At 43.3% G+C, this 19,910-nt stretch overlaps 1 protein-coding gene across 1 annotated transcript in view; it reads left to right on the top strand.

Moving 5' to 3' along the window:
* CSMD1 (CUB and Sushi multiple domains 1) overlaps positions 1–19,910 on the top strand; it is a 2,074,203-nt gene that overhangs the window by 1,293,692 nt on the left and 760,601 nt on the right. The window contains exon 6 of the mRNA XM_086379826.1: positions 11,831–11,943. Within this exon, the coding sequence (XP_086235952.1) occupies positions 11,831–11,943 (113 nt within the window). The remainder of the gene's footprint in view (positions 1–11,830; positions 11,944–19,910) is intronic.

The raw sequence follows: 19,910 nt of genomic DNA, 5'->3' as shown, positions 1-19,910 counted from the left end.
GATGGTTGGATGGCCTCACTGACTCAATGGACATGAGTTTGAGAAAGCTCCATGAGATGGTGAAGGATAGGGAAGTCTGGCATGCTGCAGTCCATGGGGTTGCAAAGAGTGGGACATGACTTTGTGACTGAACAACAGCAACATACACAAACATTCACACACACATATGTACACACTCAGCCCCAGAATCTATAAAACAAAGCAGTCCTGCCATTCACAGATCTGTGGAACTCCCTCATGGAACTCGTGCTAGCAGCCTGGATGCAGGCTCATGCTCTTCAGTACGTTTTGATAGCTGAGTGGCTTAAATAAGACATTCAACCCTACCTGCAGAAGGACCACCCGACAAGCAGGAGCAGTGAAGGCCAGCAGCCCTGACTTGGATCAAGGGCAGAGTGGCATCTGCAGGCTGTCAACCACATAGGAGGCTCTCTCCAGGTTCCCCAGCAGCTGATCCTCCTAGGCTCTCCAAGAGACCCACCTGCTTTCCATCTCACCTGGGCTTCTGCACATTTCCAGGAAGCAGCCAGGACTCACAAGCCAGGAGGAGGTCAGCTCAGGGGCAAAGAGGTGTACTCTGGGATGGGAGTCAGCCTCCACCAGCCCTCATAGTCCTGGAGGCTTGCCCTGGTGTGCGCTTTCGAGATCTAAAAGGCAGTAAGTTCAAGATTCAGTATTAATGAAATGAATGTACCTGTCATGTGCTGTAGGCTGAATCTGGAAGGCTTAGTTCCATGTTTGTAAAATGGGAAAAATAATGTCTCTTCAAAGTAAAACACACAGCAAAACAAGAAAACCTAGAGGTCTGAATGGCCACTGCCCACCTCTCTGACACGGACAGGGATGGACCTGGAACAGAGGACAGCGTGCTGAGAAAAGTAAGCCAGACACAGATGAATGCGCACGGTCTCACACACACAGAGAGGCCACCAGGGGCTGAGGACTGGAAAATGGGAAGATGTTGCCACAGGTACAAGCCTCCCTTTGTTAGATGAGTAATTTGGGAAATCAGCGTAGAAAATGGTGACTCTAGTGAACAACACTGGATTACTGGATTGCATGCTTGATACTGTATTACACACTTGATACTGTATTCAGTTCAGTTCAGTTCAGTCGCTCAGTCATGTCCAACTTTTTGTGACCCCATGAATCGCAGCACGCCAGGCCTCCCTGTCCATCACCAACTCCCGGAGTTCACCCAGACTCACGTCCATCAAGTCAGCGATGCCATCCAGCCATCTCATCCTCTGTCATCCCCTTCTCCTCCTGCCCCCAATCCCTCCCAGCATCAGAGTCTTTTCCAATGAGTCAACTCTTCGCATGAGGTGGCCAAAGTACTGGAGTTTCAGCTTCAGCATCATTCTTTCCAAAGAAATCCCAGGGCTGATCTCCTTCAGAATGGACTGGTTGAATCTCCTTGCAGTCCAAGGGACTCTCAAGAATCTTCTCCAACACCACAGTTCAAAAGCATCAATTCTTTGGTGCTCAGCCTTCTTCACAGTCCAACTCTCACATCCATACATGACCACAGGAAAAAACAGACCCTTGGCTAGACAGACCTTTGTTGGCAAAGTAATGTCTCTGCTTTTCAACATGCTATCTAGGTTGGTCATAACTTTCCTTCCAAGGAGTAAACGTCTTTTAATTTCATGGCTGCAGTGACCATCTGAAGTGATTTTGGAGCCCCCAAAAATAAAGTCTGACGTTGTTTCCACTGTTTCCCCATCTATTTCCCATGAAGTGATGGGACTGGATGCCATGATCTTCGTTACTTTAAATTTTCTAAGAAGGTAGATCTGAAATGTTCTCACCACACACACACAAAGAAAGGTAACTGAGGATAATGGTCACGGCAGTTAGCTTGATTGTGGTCATCATTTCACCATGTATAACATATATAAACTCATCACACTTCACACTCTACATATATACAATTATTTTTTTGGTAGATTATGCTGCAATAAAGCTAGAAAAAATAAGATGTAAATAGAATTAATAGTTTAAAAAGAGACTGAACCATAGACAGTTCTCTACTGTCTCGCAGCACTGTAGGTTGGACGTCTGAGATCAAGGTGATGAGAGGCTTGCTTCCTTCTCATGGCTGTGGAGCGGGATCTGTTCCAGGCCTGTGTGTTCAATGTGCACACAGCCGTCTTCTCCCTGGGTCCTCATGTGGCCCTCACTCTGCACGTGTCTGTGTGCTAATCTCCACTTCTTATAAGGACACCGGTCATACGGATTTGGTGCCACCCTTATGACCTCAGTTTTCTCTAATTATACGCTTAAAGATGATGTGGCCACAAGTTAGCTCCTAACACCCTCAATCAGACTCACGTTAACCATGTGAAATAATGGACAAGGGCATATTCCACTTCATATTCCTTGTGAGTTGCACCAGCTTTGGCACATGGAAGGTCATAAATACATTTGAAAAACTGAGGCAAGATCATCTTCATCAATCTGAAGTGGAAAATTGTTTACATTTTTGGAAAATTTTTATGACGATACATGCTTTGTGTATATCTTATATAATGCCTCACTATCACAATATGCATCATATATCACATACATACCTTGCATAGAGATTAGTGTTTATTGTCTGTATAGATTGTTATTCAGTCACTAAGTCATGTCCGACTCTGCAACCCCATGGACTGTAGCACACCAGGTTTCCCTGTGCTTTACTATCTCCTGCAATTTGCGCAAACTCATATCCAGTGAGTCAATGATACCATCCAATCATCTCATCCTGTCACCCCCTTCTCCTCCTGACCCCAATCTTTCCCACCATCAGAGTCTTTTCTAATGAGTTGGCTCTTCACATCAGGTGGCCAAAATATCAGAGCTTCAGCTCCAGCAACAGTCCTTCCAATGAGTATTCAGGACTGATTTCCTTTAGGATGGACTGGTTTGATCTCCTTGCAGTCCAAGGGACTCTCAAGAGTCTTCTCCAACACCACAGTTCAAAAGCATCAATTCTTTGGCACTCAGTTTTCTTTATACTCCAACTTTCACATCCATACATGACTACTGGGAAAACTGTAGGTTTCACTGTATGAACCTCTGTCTGCAAAATGATGTCTTTGCTTTTTAAGATGCTGTCTAGGCTCGCCTTCCAAGCTTTCCTTCCAAGGAGAAAGCATAGCTTTCCTTCCAAGGAGAAAGCATCTTTAAATTTCATGACTGCAGTCACTGTTAACAGTGATTTTGAAGCCCAAGAAAATGAAATTCATCACTGCTTCCCCTCTTCCCCCATCTATTTGATGGGACCAGATGCTATGATCTTCATTTTTTGAATGTTAAGTTTTAAGCCAACTTTTTCACTCTCCCCTTTAACCCTCATCAAGAGGCTCTTTAGTTCTTCTTTGCTTTCTACCATTAGAGTGCTATCATCTGCTTATCAAGGTTGCTGGTATTTCTTCTTGATTTCTCCTTGCTGATATTTCTCCAGCTTGTGGTTCATCCAGCCCAGCATTTTTCATGATGTACTCTGCATATAAGTTAAATAAGCAGTGTGACAATATACAGCCTTGACATACTCCTTTCCCAATTCTGAACCAGTCCATTGTTCCATGTCCATGTACATATGGATAAGCTCAGCAAGTAGTCATCTTTCCCTGAATCTCATTGTTGCTGGGGTAGAAGTGCATTTTAAAACAAAAATTGAATCTTTTTAGGATGGGAAGATGTCCACAAGAAAGGACACTTGCGAGGTGACCAGGAGTGTCCAGTGCACAGTGTGTGTGTGTGTGTGTGTATGTGAGTTTTCATAAATAGGAGTCTGTGGGTCCAAGAGAGTCAGTGCAGAGATGACCCAGCTGGGAGAGGTGTGAATGCAGGTGGGGGTGACTCTGAAGCCTGCATTTGTGATGACTAGCGGAGCCTGGTGGGCTGCCATCTATGGGATCACAGAGTCAGACACTACTGAAGCGGCTTAGCAGCAGCAGCAGAGGACCATAGGGTCTGCCTGAGAGGGAGAAAGCCTGGGTCAGCCTCGTGAGGCTCCAGCAGCCCAGGGCCTCCTTGCAGAGCTGTGGGTGGAGGGAGGGAGCTTGCTGTGATGGCATTCATGACCTGAAGGTGACAAGTGCAGATGCGACCAGCTGGGAAGAGCAGCCACAGGCTGAACCCAAAGGCCGTGTGTCCCTGTGAGAAAGGTAAGCAGGTTTGCAGCAGCCAGACCATGGCCCAGCTGTGCCTTGGTTGATGTGGCCCAGATTCCAATGATTGCAAGAGTTAGGGCTGTGCCCTGGCCCCCCATGATTAGGGAAAGCTCACCTCCTACCCTCTTGTACCCTCGAGAGTTGAGTGCATCTCCCTAGCTGGTTACATAAGGAAACGTCATTATGTCAAGTGAGGGAAAAGGTTTCCTAAAAAAAGAGTAAACTCATTTAAAACTGTTGAAATGGGCAAAGCTAAGACTCATCTGACCCTGAGATTAACGGGAAAAACATTTTTTGTAGTCTTTTAATATATATTGCTAAAAATAACATCAAAGAGGAAATGGTGAGTGATCCAGAAATTCAATGTTGTGTTTTTTTTTTCTTTTTTACTTCACAGTCATAGAGTATTGCCTATGTGCATTTATTATGGGAATCTTTAAATAATGTGTTTTTTAATAATCAGCAAATCATATGGACATGCACCCATTCCTACAGCCAACCGCTAGCTGTTTTGAAAGTCTGGGTGACCAAGAGGCAAAGCACATTGTTTCCTGTTGGCCCACCTGATGCCTGTCTTTGCAGATGGTGTTAAAGAACCTGCCAGAATGTTGCATGGAGCCGGGGGTTATACTGAGGGTTTCATTCCCCAAGTGTCTGACTCCGGCCCAGACTAGTTTTCTGCAGCTGGGACGTTTGGTACAGAGGTGACCTCCTGTCGCCTGCGTATCAGATCCCCTATGCTGTGCAGGTTTCCAATGGGAGGAAGCACCCTTAGGGTGGGAGAGGAGAGCTCACCCACAGGCTGCAGCCGCCCTCCCTGCTGGCCTCCTTCCTCGGTCACTGGGGTGGACGAGAGGACCACAGGACCTTCTGCTGATTCGCTGTCAGAGCCCGGTCTCTTGACTATCTTTCTCAATAGACAGCAAGAGCTGTCCGCCTGGGCCATTTTCCAGGCTTCAGTCTAAGTGATTCCCTGACATTTAGTCCTTAAGCTTTGGAGGACAGGCCCTTCTCTGCCTGACCTTTGGCTTAATGCCTGATGCCTGATTTGCTGAAGCCCTGCACACATTTACGACCTGCTCCTGCCTCCCTCCTGTCTGGGCTGGGCTTATCTGCCCCATCTCTAACAGGGACCGTAGTCTGGGCTTATCTGCCCCATCTCTAACAGGGTCTGTAGTCCACTTCCTCCTGCTCCCTTGACACAGATGAACATTCTCACTAGCTTCAGTGAGGTGCCTGTTACTGCTCTGGGCCCCTTGGATGTCATAGACGGAACAAGAAGAAGATGCCAGAGCTGACTTATTTGGTATTCATACTTGGCAGATCACGGTGCTGATGAGACATCGCTGTGTGTGAGAAGAAAGAATGGCCTTCTCTTAATGATCTTAACTTTTTATCATCTTAAATTGTGCTGCTATTTCAGGAGCTCACACAATGAGCAAAAACAAAAGTATAGAAAAAATTTTAAAGGGGTTTATTTAGAGACTCCCAGGTGTGCAGAGCAGAGCAAGGATGAGGAAAATTAATATGGTGCCAGCCGCACCCTCAATGGGCTCACAGTTTATTCCAGGAAGCAGACATCCGCTTGGCCCCCAAAAGCATAAGACAGACACTTACAGTTTCCATAGAAGGCTATGGGGCACATATGAAAGGATACTGAATGCAGAATTGGTTAACTGTGCCTGAAGTAATAAGAGACAGATTTATTTTTGCAAAAGCTTTGAAAACTGAGAAGAACTGAGACAAGCAAACATCATAGGATGGAATCTTTGAGAGAGAGACAGAGAGAGAAAGAGAGAGAAAGAGACTGTTGTCCAGGAGAGACCTTTGTCTTAAGACTATGAATGCCATGAGAGTGGGGAAAAAAAAGAAGCCTAACAGAAAGCATCAATTTGATGAAAGGAAGTACTGTTTGATGGAGAAGTCTTCCTCTTTTTAATGGTGGTGAGTGTTCTTGTTTTGTTGTTGTAGTTGCTTTTCCAAGAGGGTATATGTGTATGTGAGAAGCCTTTGGAATAACTATCTAGAAATATCTGTATCTAAATATGGGAGTATTACATGTGTATATATACACACATTTGTAGCTGGTCTGTGTATATTTGTATGCATACACACACTTTGATGCTTTCGAATCGTCGTGCTGAAGAGGACTCTTGAGAGTCCCTTGGGCTGCAAGGAAATCCAACCAGTCCATCCTAAAGGAGATCAGTCCTGAATATTCATTGGAAGGACTGATGCTGAAGCTGAAGCCCCGGTCCTTTGGCCACCTGATGGGAAGAGCTGACTCACTGGAAGAAAGAGTGATGCTGGGAAAGATTGAGAGCAGGAGGACAAGGGGGCAACAGAGGATGAGATTGTCCTCTGGACAGCATCATCCAGATTGAAGGGCATCACTGACTCAGTGGACATGAGTTTGAGTAAACTCCAGCAGATGGTGAACGACAGGGAAGCCTGGCATGCTACAGTCCATGGGGTTGCAAAGAGTCAGACATGACTTAGTGACTGAACAACAAAAATAAAAATGCACTTATAATACATAGCTCCTTTTTTCATTGTTATCACTATTCTTCCTAGATAAGGACTACATTTTACTTCCATTGTTACTTTCTTCAGTGCCCCAAATAAGGCTTAGGGTGGCAGCATTAGAAACTCAATATAAATACATATACAAATGTGTGTGTGAGTGTTTGTTCATAAGACAGGAGGTTTAACTAGTAACGTGGTAAATAACACCCAGTTAGAAACATGGAATTTCAGGAACACTTCATTTGCTCAGATTACTCTAGTTAACTTTGACAAAACAGAGATAAAGGAAACATCATGCTCTGAATTATGTCAATTAAGCATTCACAAGAGCACAGTAATAACACAGCTTCCAGATGATTTTTTCCCCAACTTGACAAGCAGTCCATCTCTTGGAAGTAATAGGTGTATGAAATTCCTTAGTTTCCTTAGGGAGGCTTGGTAATTTTCATTCCGCGAGGATAGTATTCATGCTTTCTGTCTTCTTAGTCATTGCCATTAAAGAGGTTTAACCACCAAGGAACACCCCGCAACTTGTGTGATGATCTTCTAAAGCATAAGAAAACTGGCTTAACGTCAGAAGAGTGCTCACACAGAGCACTCTGGGAAAAAAGACTTTAGCATTTCCAAATGCATTTCAGAAAATTATCTTGGCAAGTTGACTCTATAGCTTCCAAGTTACATAAGTAAACAAATGAGTCATAGACGCAGTGTGCGGTGTTTGAGAACAGTTTGCTCACCCTTTTACCATGCGGATGGGGAAGGAGGAGCTGATGGAGGTTAAGTGGAAAAAGACGTGATGGATATATTATAAATAGAACCCCAGGATTTATGGTAAAGCTATTTTGGAGAAAATGGAACAGGCTGGACAGTTCTATTTTGGCTCAAAGACAGTCATCGTAACTTTAAGGATCCCAGGAGCCCTTCGTTCATTTATTTCTACTGTTGGCAGAAGCGAAACCTTGAAAGAAATGCCTTTAACAATGGATTAAATTGCTTAATTTGGCCTTCTTGAATAGAATTTTTAGAACTACTGATTCTTTTAGCTGTATCTGTAGGGACTGCTCAATGTCCTCACTGTTGGGCTTCATGAGGTTTCTGACCTGGTTTGAGGTGCTGCAGAAATGGGACACATTTACCAGTTTCTGCAGAAACACCATTCCCTGGCTGATTGCACTGAGGTGTTCTTTTCCCCCTCATCGTCATCCTTTATAAGTCCAAATATCTTTGATCCACTTGATTTTACCAGGTCCTTTGTTTCTATAGGTTCGAAATAAAGCTGTTAGTGTATTGTAAGCTAATAGATAAAGACCTTTTACTGCAATCATTTCCTCTTTTCCCTGTAAAGTGGATCTCTTGTATCTTGTACTAACCACGTCAAGTCCACTATCAACCCATAATTTACGTCTCACTTCCCAAACTATTGATTTGTTAGAAAACCAATTCCAGCAGATTTAACAGAAATACAGCTAAGAATTGTAGGGGATTTGCAGGAGATCTCACTGCAACAAGGACAGATGTACAGTTGCTGATAATTACTGGCAGGGTTTAAGCAGCACTGGTTCTCGAAGGTTATTAACAGGCATAGAGGGACAACACGTCCTCCCCTATATCCTTCTTTCAGGACTGCTTCAGACTGAAAAGTAGGACACACACATTAAAGGTTGTAGTGCTTTCCCATTACCACCGTAAGAAATTAACACAGACTTGATGCCTGAAACCAAGACAAATGTATTACCTTATGGTTCTGCAGGTTACAGGTCTTACACAGCTTTTGCTGGAATGAAATCAAAGTGTCAAGGGCTGTGTCCCTCCTGGAGGCTCTCGGGGAGGATGCACTTGCTTGCCTTTTCCATCCTCTAGGGGGTCACCCTCCTGCCTTGGTCCAGGACCCTTTCCTCATCAATGACTACCGTGGAGTTCTCACACACCTGGCTCTGACCCAGTTTCTCAGATGCATCTCTCTCTTATTTACTCATTCTGTCTCCATCTTCCACATTTACAGATCTTTCTGATTACATTGGGCCACCGCATCGCCCAGGGTAACCTGTGACACCATCACATCATCAAGGTACCCCTTTCCCATGTAAGGTAACAGCCCCAGGTTGTGGATATTAACATGCAGGCACTTGGGAGCTGTGACCACAAAGGTATTCAGTTTCAATTCTTTACTTCTAAAAATCCTCTGGTTGCCCAGGACCTTAGTAAATCTACAGCATCATCTGCTGGCTTGCGTATTAATCAACTTTCCTTAAATTAGCTTGTAATGAAGGAATGACTGACTTTGTAATACAATCTTTGTGTTAAATGGCAGCTCCAAGCTGAGCCCCTGCCCTTGGGAAGGTAAGGGAACTACCAGCAGTTACAAGGATAGGTCTTGTATGGAACCACCACCTGCCCCTACAGTCCCCTCCCCATAAAGAGGATGTATTTGTCGAATTCACACAGCTGAGTCATGAAATTCATGCAGGTTAATTCACCCTGGAGTATGATTCACTTGCATGGTTTGGCTCCAACCACAGAGAACAAATGATATAATTGTTACTAAATCCTCACCTTTGATTCTGCATAAAAGAAATCTGCACAGGATTTATGCATTTTTGAATGCATACACTGGTTTGATATATATCATGTAACTATCTTCCTGCTTTGTATTTTACAAACTGCCTCATACATAATAAATCAGGAATCAACAAACTATGGCCCATGGGTCAAATCTGGCCCATAAGCTAAGAATGATTGTTACATCGTTAAGTGGCTTAAAAAAACGAATAATATTTTCTTTGCAGAAAAATCACATGAAACTTAAATGTTGTGTCTGTAAGTAAGGTGGTTGGGACACGGGGGCAGCTTTGGTCCTTTAAGGGCAGAGGTGAACAGTTGCAACAGAGGCATTATGACTCATAAACCCTAAAATATTTCTGCCTGACCCTTTCTTGTCGAAGTCTGTCCATTAACTCAAAACTGACATTTCTATGGGTAAATATTTGCAAGATATGGAGGTGACAAGGGGATTTGTTTATGGCATTGTTAATGTTGACATGCAACTAACGGGTAATTCAACCTAGCTTTTGAGATCAGAATTCCACTCAAAGAGAATCTAATTAAGAATAAGCAATATTTTTTAAGCAACAGCACAACAAATGTGGATTTCTGTCACAAAAATTTCAGTTAGTAGATGTAGGTGAGTGGGATGGATGTGGGTTTCTGAATCCGGAATTCACTTCTCTCCTAGGCATTGTCACTAATAGGCAAAGAGGTAGGTGACCTGTTTCAAATAAAATTTGTAATGTAGTCTGACCAGGGGGAAAAAAAAGTGAGGGAGGGAGCCTTCAAACAAAATATTCCGATGATTAAATGTCTCCTGGAATGGGTCATATCCAGCATCACTAGTCAGTACCACACAAATCCTAGCAAAGAGGCAGATCTGAGTAGTGAATTACCTCTTACAGGAGATTATTTCAAATAGCGACATAAACACTGTTGCAATTGGTTCCAGTCAAGGTTTGGCTTTTTCACTTTGAATGGATGCTGTGCGTTTGTAAGCCTGAGAGTTGAAATAGAGTACCCTGACATCAAAAAGCTTGCCTGTATATTTCAATGGACACAGCTTTTCCTCAACGTACCAGAGCTAGCAGGGATATGCTGTACATAGCCATCCTGAAATTCTGGGAATAGAATACAGTTTCCAGCTCAACCGGGCAGCTGTGGGCGCTCCAGCCCCAAAAGGGCCCTGCCAGCTTCAGCTGCGAGGCAGTTTGTTCACCCCTGACATATCATCTGCATGAATAAGCATCACTTTGAAAATAGATTTGCAGCTGAGATGCAAAGTAACTATATGGTGCATGCTGCTGCTGCTGCTGCTGCTAAGTCACTTCAGTCGTGTCCAACTCTGTGTGACCCCATAGACGGCAGCCCACCAGGCTTCCCCATCCCTGGGATTCTCCAGGCAAGAACACTGGAGTGGGTTACCATTTCCTTCTCCAATTCATGAAAGTGAAAAGTGAAAGTGAAGTCTCTCAGTCATGTCCGACTCTTAGCTATCCCATGGACTGCAGCCCACCAGGCTCCTCCGTCCATGGGATTTTCCAGGCAAGAGCACTGGAGTGGGGTGCCATTGCCTTCTCTGATATGGTGCATAACCCCATGCAAGTAACATCAAAATGCTTTGGGAACATTTACATGGCATCTGTATTGTCTCTTTAAAAACCTTGATATAGGTCTTTTCAAGTCCAATTTACAGACTGGAAAACTGAGGTTCAGAAAGGATAACCCAAGGATATAATGTCTCAGTCAGTACAGGTGGAGGCAACACACATTCATCCATCCACCTGAAGCATCCAGTCCAGTGGTGGTCAGGCCACTGGCCGGAGTGAAACATGTCACATGATTTCTAACCATCAAGAGCTCCTCTGCCTGAAACGTCCTTTACTCCATAATGGCACGAAGTTGTTAGCAGTTGGAAGTAAATTACTCTTTTTTTCTGACAACCAGAGTCCACCTTGGAAGTGGACTGGCTATTTTAAACAGCTTAACCAGATATTGAGCGTGTCTCACTTTTGAAACATTTAATTTTGTTTAATATACTAATTGACACACACACACACGAGGCGTTTTGAATCTTTTTGACAGTTCTTGTCGCTAATCTCATAAACACCCCTCTTCTCCACTTCAGAAGGAAGGGCCCAGGTTGTGAATCTGCAGATGGACCCTGGTGACACTGGATGTTATGAGTTGTTTGAGTCGCTTCAGGTGAAACAGAATTGCCAAGTGATCCAATACTGAAGGGCAGAATTGTATCATTTACATATTTCTAGTCCTTTGGTAATTCATTATGATCCCAGTCCTGATAAGAAGAAATAAGAGCTCAAAAGAATATCAGCTCACTTAGTCATCCTTAATGAAGAGGAATCAAAATGTTCAATACTTGTGAAAGCCTTCATTCCATCAAGGATGAATGTGGCATTTGTCTGCAGACAAAGGTGGAATTACCTGCAGTGCTTCAAGGTGGAATGCAGCTAACAAATATTTCTGTTTTAGGCAACTCAGCATGTAGACGGTTGGTGCTCACTTGTGAAGGCAGGTTTGAGATGGGGCATTTGTGAGGCTGGATTACAGGGAGCTGTTTTCATTCTCTCTTACAGGCTGACCGGCATGAACCTCCCTTCTCCTGTCATCAGTAGCAAGAACTGGTTGCGGCTCCATTTCACATCTGACAGTAACCACCGACGGAAAGGATTTAACGCTCAGTTTCAAGGTAAGAAGGCTTCATCTTATATGACAAAAAATAGCAGAAGATACTCCGGTCCTCTGGCAACCCTGAAATTTTAGGACTCTCTTGCTGAAGATGAAACAAGAGTTATAAATTTGAGTGAAAATGACTTCTATCTCTCATATGAACTGTTAACTTTGGAATAGTTAGCAACTTCTTAGTAAAGTTTTACTGCGGTGACAGTATGCTGTATATTTTATTGTTTTGCTGGAATTATTGCTAAGTTTTAACCAGTAAGTCAAGGAACATGTAATAGCACTCATTTCAATCACTATGCACCCACCCAGTAAATAACAGTTTCTGATTATTTTCTTTATTTGCTTACTAAGAGGGATGTAGCATACGGGTTGCATGAAAGTGCATAAATGCATCATCTTATCACTTTTAGTCCTAAGGTGTATTCACACTCCACAAATGCAACTGCTTAATGATTGGTGATTTACACACAGCTACCCTGTGTTGTGCTTAATTGTTTAGTTGTGTCTGACTCTTTGCAACCCCTGTTCCGTAGCCCACCAGGCTCCTCTGTCCATGGGGATTCTCCAGGCAAGAATACTGGAGTGGGTTGCCTTGCCCTCCTCCGGGGTATCTTCCCCACCCAGGGATCGAATCCAAGTCTCCTGCATTACAGGAAGATTCTTTACTGTCTGAGCCACCATGGAAGCTCAAGAATACTGGAGTGGGTAGCCTATCCCTTCTGCAGGGGATCTTCCCAAACCAAGAATTGAACTGGGGTCTCCCGCATTGCAAGTGGATTCTTTACCAGCTGAGCTACCAAGGAACCAGTGAAAAGTGAAAGTGAAGTCGCTCAGTTGTGTCTGACTCTTAGCGACCCCATGGACTGTAGCCCACCAGGCTCCTCCATCCATGGGATTTTCCAGGCAAGAGTACTGGAGTAAGGTGCCATTGCCTTCTCCACCAAGGAACCCCAAGGGACTGCAAAACAAAAACACCAGATGGTTTGTAACTGGGTGAAACAGAGAGCTTGCCATCAATAGTATATTGGGTTGATTTTGAATCTTTTTGTATCTAATTCTAGATACAAAAAAATATCTCACCTGGATAGCATTTTATCAATTCCTACATGTTTCCAATAGTCAATAATTGTTATCAATACTCTGAAAAAGGCAATAGAAACTATTATACATGCATCTGAAAATAAAGCAAACTAGGATGGCTCTGTCAGAAAGCTAGATGCTTTCTCAAGCAAACTTCTCCAGCTTTCCCCAAACCGTGGCCAATTCAATGAAGGCAGAATTCCCTGAACGCTTGGCACATGCAAGCTGGGAGCCTAAAATGACGAAATGACGACAACCCCCATGCTCCAGAAACTCACAAATCATGAAGACAGTGTGCAAACAACTCTGTCTATGAAGGATAGAACATAAAGTCATAGATGCCAGCCACTGAGGGAGGTTTTAGTCATGTTCCAGCCAGTGAGTCTGAATGCCACCTATCTGAAATACATTTATTTTCTTTTTATAAATTTTATCGGAGTGGAGTTGATTCACAATGTTGTGTTCGTTTTGAAACACATTTTGAAATCCATAATGCCCTTACTGTGTCCTTTTGGGCAAGAAGTAAAAAAGAAAAAAACTAAGAGTGATTTTCAGGTTTTTAAATACAGATGATGCTGAGGAGGGTGCCTGTGGTAGGTTTTACCTGCCACTGGTCCACAGGCACATGGACCCTCACAGCACGTGCAGGACTTGGAGGCTGGGGACAATTTTGTTTCGCCTAAATGCATTTTATCTCTAAGGAGCATTGTCCGTCTGTCAGTTTCTTCTGATGCTACCAGAAAGTTCTTAGACTGCAAATATACTGCCTTGAACTTGAGGAGAGTCGCACCAATTTGTTCTCACTAATCCCAGGACCCAGGCAAGGCTGATGTTTTTCTTCTCAGACCTGCCTTTATGTGCCTTGATCTTTCAAGGCCATGTATTCTAACTGCAGCTATAGGAGAACAGGCCTGGAAAGCACAGACCAATGGGAGCTGGGGTCTCATGGGGATAAAAGGGGGGGAGCTGAGGAATATCCCACTCAGTCTTGGAGGAAATTCTGAGTTTTCTCCATATTATTTCCCATCAACAGATACATCTGTCTCTGATTTAAGACCCTCGTAGAGAACTATTTAGAATCACAGTTGACTAATCAGTTGGTGCATTATAGAGTTATTGCTAAAGTGGTGATTGATCTTCTCCAAAAGTCCTACTTAGTTGATACATATGGAAATACAGAAACATTTCCAGGTGTCATCCTCTCAACCTGATCATTGAATCCGGCACCTGGACCAGTGACTGAAAGATGAAAAATAGAATATCAAGTTTGAAGATGTTCCAAATTGGTAGGTACAAGAAGCAATTGCAATGTTGCAACACCACATATCAGCCACTGGTTTTGTATGTATATCATGTATAACATGTTCATATATATTTGCATTTATGTAAAAGAAGAAATGTCAATAACCTCAGATATGCAGATGATACCACCTTTATGGCAGAAAGTGAAGAGGAACTAAAAAGCCTCTTGATGCAAGTGAAAGCGGAGAGTGAAAAAGTTGGCTTAAACTTAACATTCAGAAAATGAAGATCATGGCATCCGGTCCCATCACTTCATGGCAAATAGATGGGGAAACAGTGGAAACAGTGTCAGACTTTATTTTTTGGGCTCCAAAATCACTGCAGATGGTGACTGCAGGCATGAAATGAAAAGACGCTTACTCCTTGGAAGGAAAGTTATGACCAACCTAGATAGCATATTCAAAACCAGAGGCATTACTTTGCCAACAAAGGTCCGTCTAGTCAAGACTATGGTTTTTCCAGTGGTCATGTGTGGTTGTGAGAGTTGGACTGTGAAGAAAGCTGAGCACCAAAGAATTGATGCTTTTGAACTGTGATGTTGGAGAAGAATCTTGAGAGTCCCTTGGACTGCAAGGCGATCTGACCAGTCCATTCTGAAGGAGATCAGCCCTGGGATTTCTTTGGAAGGAATGATGTTAAAGCTGAAACTCCAGTACTTTGGCCTCTTCATGCGAAGAGTTGACTCACTGGAAAAGTGATGTCTGATACTGGGAGGGATTGGGGGCAGGAGAAGAAGGGGATGACAGAGGATGAGATAGCTGGATGGCATCACCAACTCTATGGACATGAGTTTGAGTGAACTCTGGGAGTTGGTGATGGACAGGGAGGCCTGGTGTGCTGCAATTCATGGGGTTGCAAAGAGTCGGACATGACTGAGCGACTGAACCGAACTGAACTGAACTGAAAAGTAATGATTAGTAAAATTAATATGTAACCATCCAGGCTCCTCTGCCCATGAGATTCTCCAAGCAAGGATACTGGAGTGGGTTGCCATGCCCTCCTCTAGGGGATCTTCCCAACCCAAGGATCAAACACACATCTGTTATGTCTCCTGTATTGGCAGACAGATTCTTTACCACTAGTGCCACGTGGGAAGCCCATATTAAAATATATTTGTATATATATATATATATAAGTGATGATTAGAAAAATTTGCGCATAAAACCAAAGAGATGAAAAGATGTGAGACTACAAGGAGGGGTAAACGTGGCTCAGCAGTGATGTGTAAGAAAAGCTCTTCAGGCTGACACTGACGCTCAAGTCCAGGACTTAAAGGATGGGAGGGGCTGCCCTTTCCTCATTGGCCTCGGGTCTTATATCACAGGAAAGGTCATGACATCACGACTAAGGCCGGATCTCAGCTGACCGTCCACGGACAGTCAGATTCAGCACTGGATGTCATCCTTTTGAAAGCAAAGGTTACAGAACAGAGAGGACCATGAAGATAGTAAGAAATGTTCAAAACAGGAACTGAGGACGCTGAGAAGGAGCATGGTCAACGCCAGGCAGGAAGGCATCACATGTGGTTTTCTGGCTTCTGGGGGCAGAACTGTCACCCGTGAACAAAAGCCACAGGTGGACCTTCCTGCCAACCCCAGAACAAGCCCCGGGGCAGCAGAAGGCAGGACGCAGAGCACTGGCCTAGGCGGGCCTCTGGGAGCCCATGGCCGCCTCGCTGACATCCCCACTGGACACAGGGCTGCCTGGATGTTGCAGGGAGGCCTCAGTATTTTCACTCTGAGGACAGATACTTCCTGTCTTAGAGGAAGGTATACTGTTCTTGTAAATGTTCTTTTTTTCTTTTCTACCTAGATTGAACATCAGGAAGCCCCAATTTATATTGTACTATATTTCAACTAAACAAATTCAAGGGGGAAAAAAAAAACACGCTGTTGTTATTAACTCCACACTTGCTAAGAAGAAAACAAAGTAGAAGAGCAATCTAGAAAACCAGCAAGAAGAATAATAATAGTGAAAACAGTCTAGTGAAAGCTAGTTTAATATCTATGGAAATATTCTCTCAAAGAATCTGAATCTTGGGGTATTTGGTGGAGAAGGGGAACATTAGAAAACACATTTCTGTGCCCACTGCTTTCAACATTATTGTAGTCACATTTATCATTTGCAGTCACTCTTATGACTATAAAATTTCCACCAGTGTTACTCAGAATGAATGAGACAGCAGATGGTGTGAGATTCCTGTGAAAACTGTTTGTGTTCCTAAGCTGCCAACGCGGCCCCCTGCTGGCGTCTCTGCCATTGAATCTGCCCCTCTGATGGGAGGATGAAGCCTGCAGAGATTTTTACAACTTCTAAAAACAAAGAATCCATTCCTTTCAACTTGGGGCCTTTCTTGGTCAGATAAACAGCCGTCCACCAGAGTAGCATGGTCTTTCTCATCATCCTTTATGTTTCTACTTTTCATCCTGGTGTCTTTCTTTCTCTGAACCTTGCACTTCATTCTTTGACTTTTCTCTCTTCGATCATGCCATCAAGTTATGCCAGAAGTAGAAGTAAGGTTGATTGACAGGTAAAACAGCTCTGTAGTTGCTAAATATATTCACCTTTAAAATAGCATTATGAGCAAAAAAAACGTGTCAAATGCAATAAGAGCCACTTGATAGATTTGCAATATCATGTGTCTCTTATGGGCCCTCACAGAATGACAGATTTATGTAGGACATGCTATTCTTTAAATCAACTGAAAATTGAGCCCATTCTTTATATGTTGCCTCCATCATTAATTATAATTAAATAATTGCCTTCTTAGCACAATCCATCATGTAGACATTTCTGATGTCTAAAAGATGAGTTTTTTTTAAAGATATATTAACCTTGAACCATAAGTACCTCTCCAGTATGAAGTAGCTATATATGTGTCAAGCTCCAGTTTTACATAAGTTTATCTGACTATTTGTAAAAATACAGTTTTCACAAAATGAAATTCCCATTGATTTCTGTAATTGATCAATCATGTGGAAAGTATTTTAATAAAGTTCCAGTTTATATAGAGAATATCTTTTAAATCAAGGGAAAACCTGACTGGATTTAAATTTTGCATTGACACAAATAATGGCTTTCTTTTTATTTTATTTCATTCTATACAACTCTTGGTTTTTCCTTTTTATTAAAAATGAAGAACTTTGTATAAAATGAAGACTTTTCTATTGTTAAACACATGTTTTGGGGCTTCCCTGGTGGCTCGGTGGTAAAGAATCTGCCTGCCAATGCGGAGGACGTGGGTTTGATCCCTCACTGGGGAAGATCCCGCATGCTTTGGAGCAACTAAGTCCATGCGCCACAAATACTGAGCCTGTGTTCAAGAGCCCGAGAGCCGCGACTACCGAGCCCCTGTGCCCTGGGGTGCGTGTTCCACAGCAAGAGAAGCCACCGCAATGAGAAACCCACACCCCGCAACTGGAGAGTGGCCTTCACCCACCCACAACTGGAGAAAAGCCTGTGCATCAGCAACAATGGCACAGCCAAAAATAAATAAAACATGGTTTGGAAAACTGGAAGCTTCACCTTTTGAGATTAATTCAAATTCAGGTAGAAATCACGCATTCTCCCTTCATTGTGCAGGGCTCCCCTTTGCTATAACCTGAAATACAGTCCCAGAGGCTGGGCCTCCGAGGTCGAGGACCTGGATCCTGAGGCCCTTTGTATCTGTGTATCTGTCTAGGACAGTAAACAGTAAGGACCATAAACTAGAACCTGGAAGGGGCTCAGTTGTCATGTGTGTTGAAGAAATGAAGGAAACCAAGAGCTCTTCCTCTTCCCGGGGTTTCTGAACCACTGGTCTGCAGAACCAGTGAGGAACCCCTAGGTGGCGCTCTGGCTCATTTCTGTGGCCTTGGGCACCGTGCACCCTTCTACTGAGGGCCCCTTCTAAGTTTCCTGGTTTTCTTTCAATCAAAATAAACTAGTGAAATCTCATCTTATAACCCCTAAGTAATTCTTGCTGTTTAGTCGCTAACTCGTGTCCGATTCTTTGCAATCCCATGGACTGCAGCCCCCCAGGCTCCTCTGTCCATGGGATTCTCCAGGCAAGAATACGGGAGTGGGTTGTCATTTCCTTCTCCAGGGGATCTTCACAACCCAGGGATCAAATCTGGGTCTCGTGCATTGGTAGGCAGATTGTATACCAATGAGCCACCAGGGAAAGCCATGCAATTCTTAAAACCTCAAAAAGGAAAAAAGAGTTTTTAATAAATATAAATTCACTAAAATCAGAAACGCATACCACTTTCCTTAAACGTATACTTTAACTTCTCTCAGAACCAGAGATTCCCGCAACTCTAAGATTTTCAATAATTCACAGAAGATTTCTTGCCCATCTCTGTGTTTCCAGCTGCTGACTCTTGTCCTCTCCTTTTTCATTAAGTACTTTTTATTAGCCAATATCCTTTCTGCCTTGTGTATCTCACTATCTTAGTCTACAAAATGAGAATAATAAAATCCGCCTCCCCAGATCATCATGGGTAGCAAATAAAATGAAAAGAAGGTGTAGTGAGTGCTTTGCAAGCAGCACTGAGATGTCAGAGCATGCATCACCCATCAGTAATCTTCCTCGAGCTTAATGTCTTCCTCACCAAATTAAGTAAAACAAGCAGTTTGTTCTTCAGCATTTTAAGGGATATTTTAAAACTTAAAGAATGGACTGACTGCTGGCTTACATTGTTGGCAGTAATTTGGACAAGCACAGACCCTCTGGACAGCTGTTTCAAGGTAAAATTGGACCCCCGTCCTTTCTAGACCCAGCAATTCCACTTTGGGTACATGCCCACTAGAAATGAGCACAGGTATGCAAAAGGACAGAGAACATGCACTGGAGATTCACCCACGATTGTCAGACACTGCAGTAAACCTAAATGTCCAGCCACAGTAGAGCATATGAAGAAAGGGCGTATTCATCCAGCAGAACACGAAATAAAAATGAAAAAGGACAAACTACTTCTATGAGTAACAACATGAGGAATCTCACAGCCATACTGTGGAGTGAACGGACCCAGACGCAGACACATGCACCCTGACATCTGGGGATCTGCAAAATCATGGTTTACATTGGTTGTTATTGATGTTCAGTCACACTGTCATGTCTGACTCTTTGTGACCACATGGACTGCAGCATCCCAGGCTTCCCTGTCCTGTGTTTTCTCCTGGATTTGCTCAAAATCATGTCCATTGAGTCGGTGATGCCATCCAATCCAACCATGTTATCCTCTGTTGTCCCCTTCTCCTCCTGCCTTCAATCTTTCCCAGCATCAGGGTCTTTTCTAATGAGTCTGTTCTTCATATCAGGTGGCCAAAGTATGGGAGCTTCAGCTTCAGCATCAGTCCTTCCAATGAATATTCAGGGTTGATTTCCTTTAGGATGGACTGGTTGGATCTCCTTGCAGTCCACGGGACTTATTGCTAAAGAAGAGCACCATGCTTTTTGCATGTTTACATTTCAATTTAAAAAGTGTTTTTTTAAAGGGTCAGAACAATCCCCGTCCTCCAAAATGTAAATTTCTATAGAATTTTCTTACAAGTAGGCACAGACAAAAATACCTAGAGGTCCCCCCACTCAATGTTATGATGTGTCAAAGG

Source organism: Bos grunniens, chromosome 27 (genome assembly GCF_055505025.1).
Source record: "Bos grunniens cultivar Pamir isolate PY7600 chromosome 27, Bosgru_T2T1.0, whole genome shotgun sequence".
NCBI classification, from domain to species: Eukaryota; Metazoa; Chordata; class Mammalia; order Artiodactyla; family Bovidae; genus Bos; species Bos grunniens.
The sequence above is the reverse complement of the archived record's forward strand: the minus strand, read 5'-3'. Positions and strand labels throughout refer to the sequence as shown.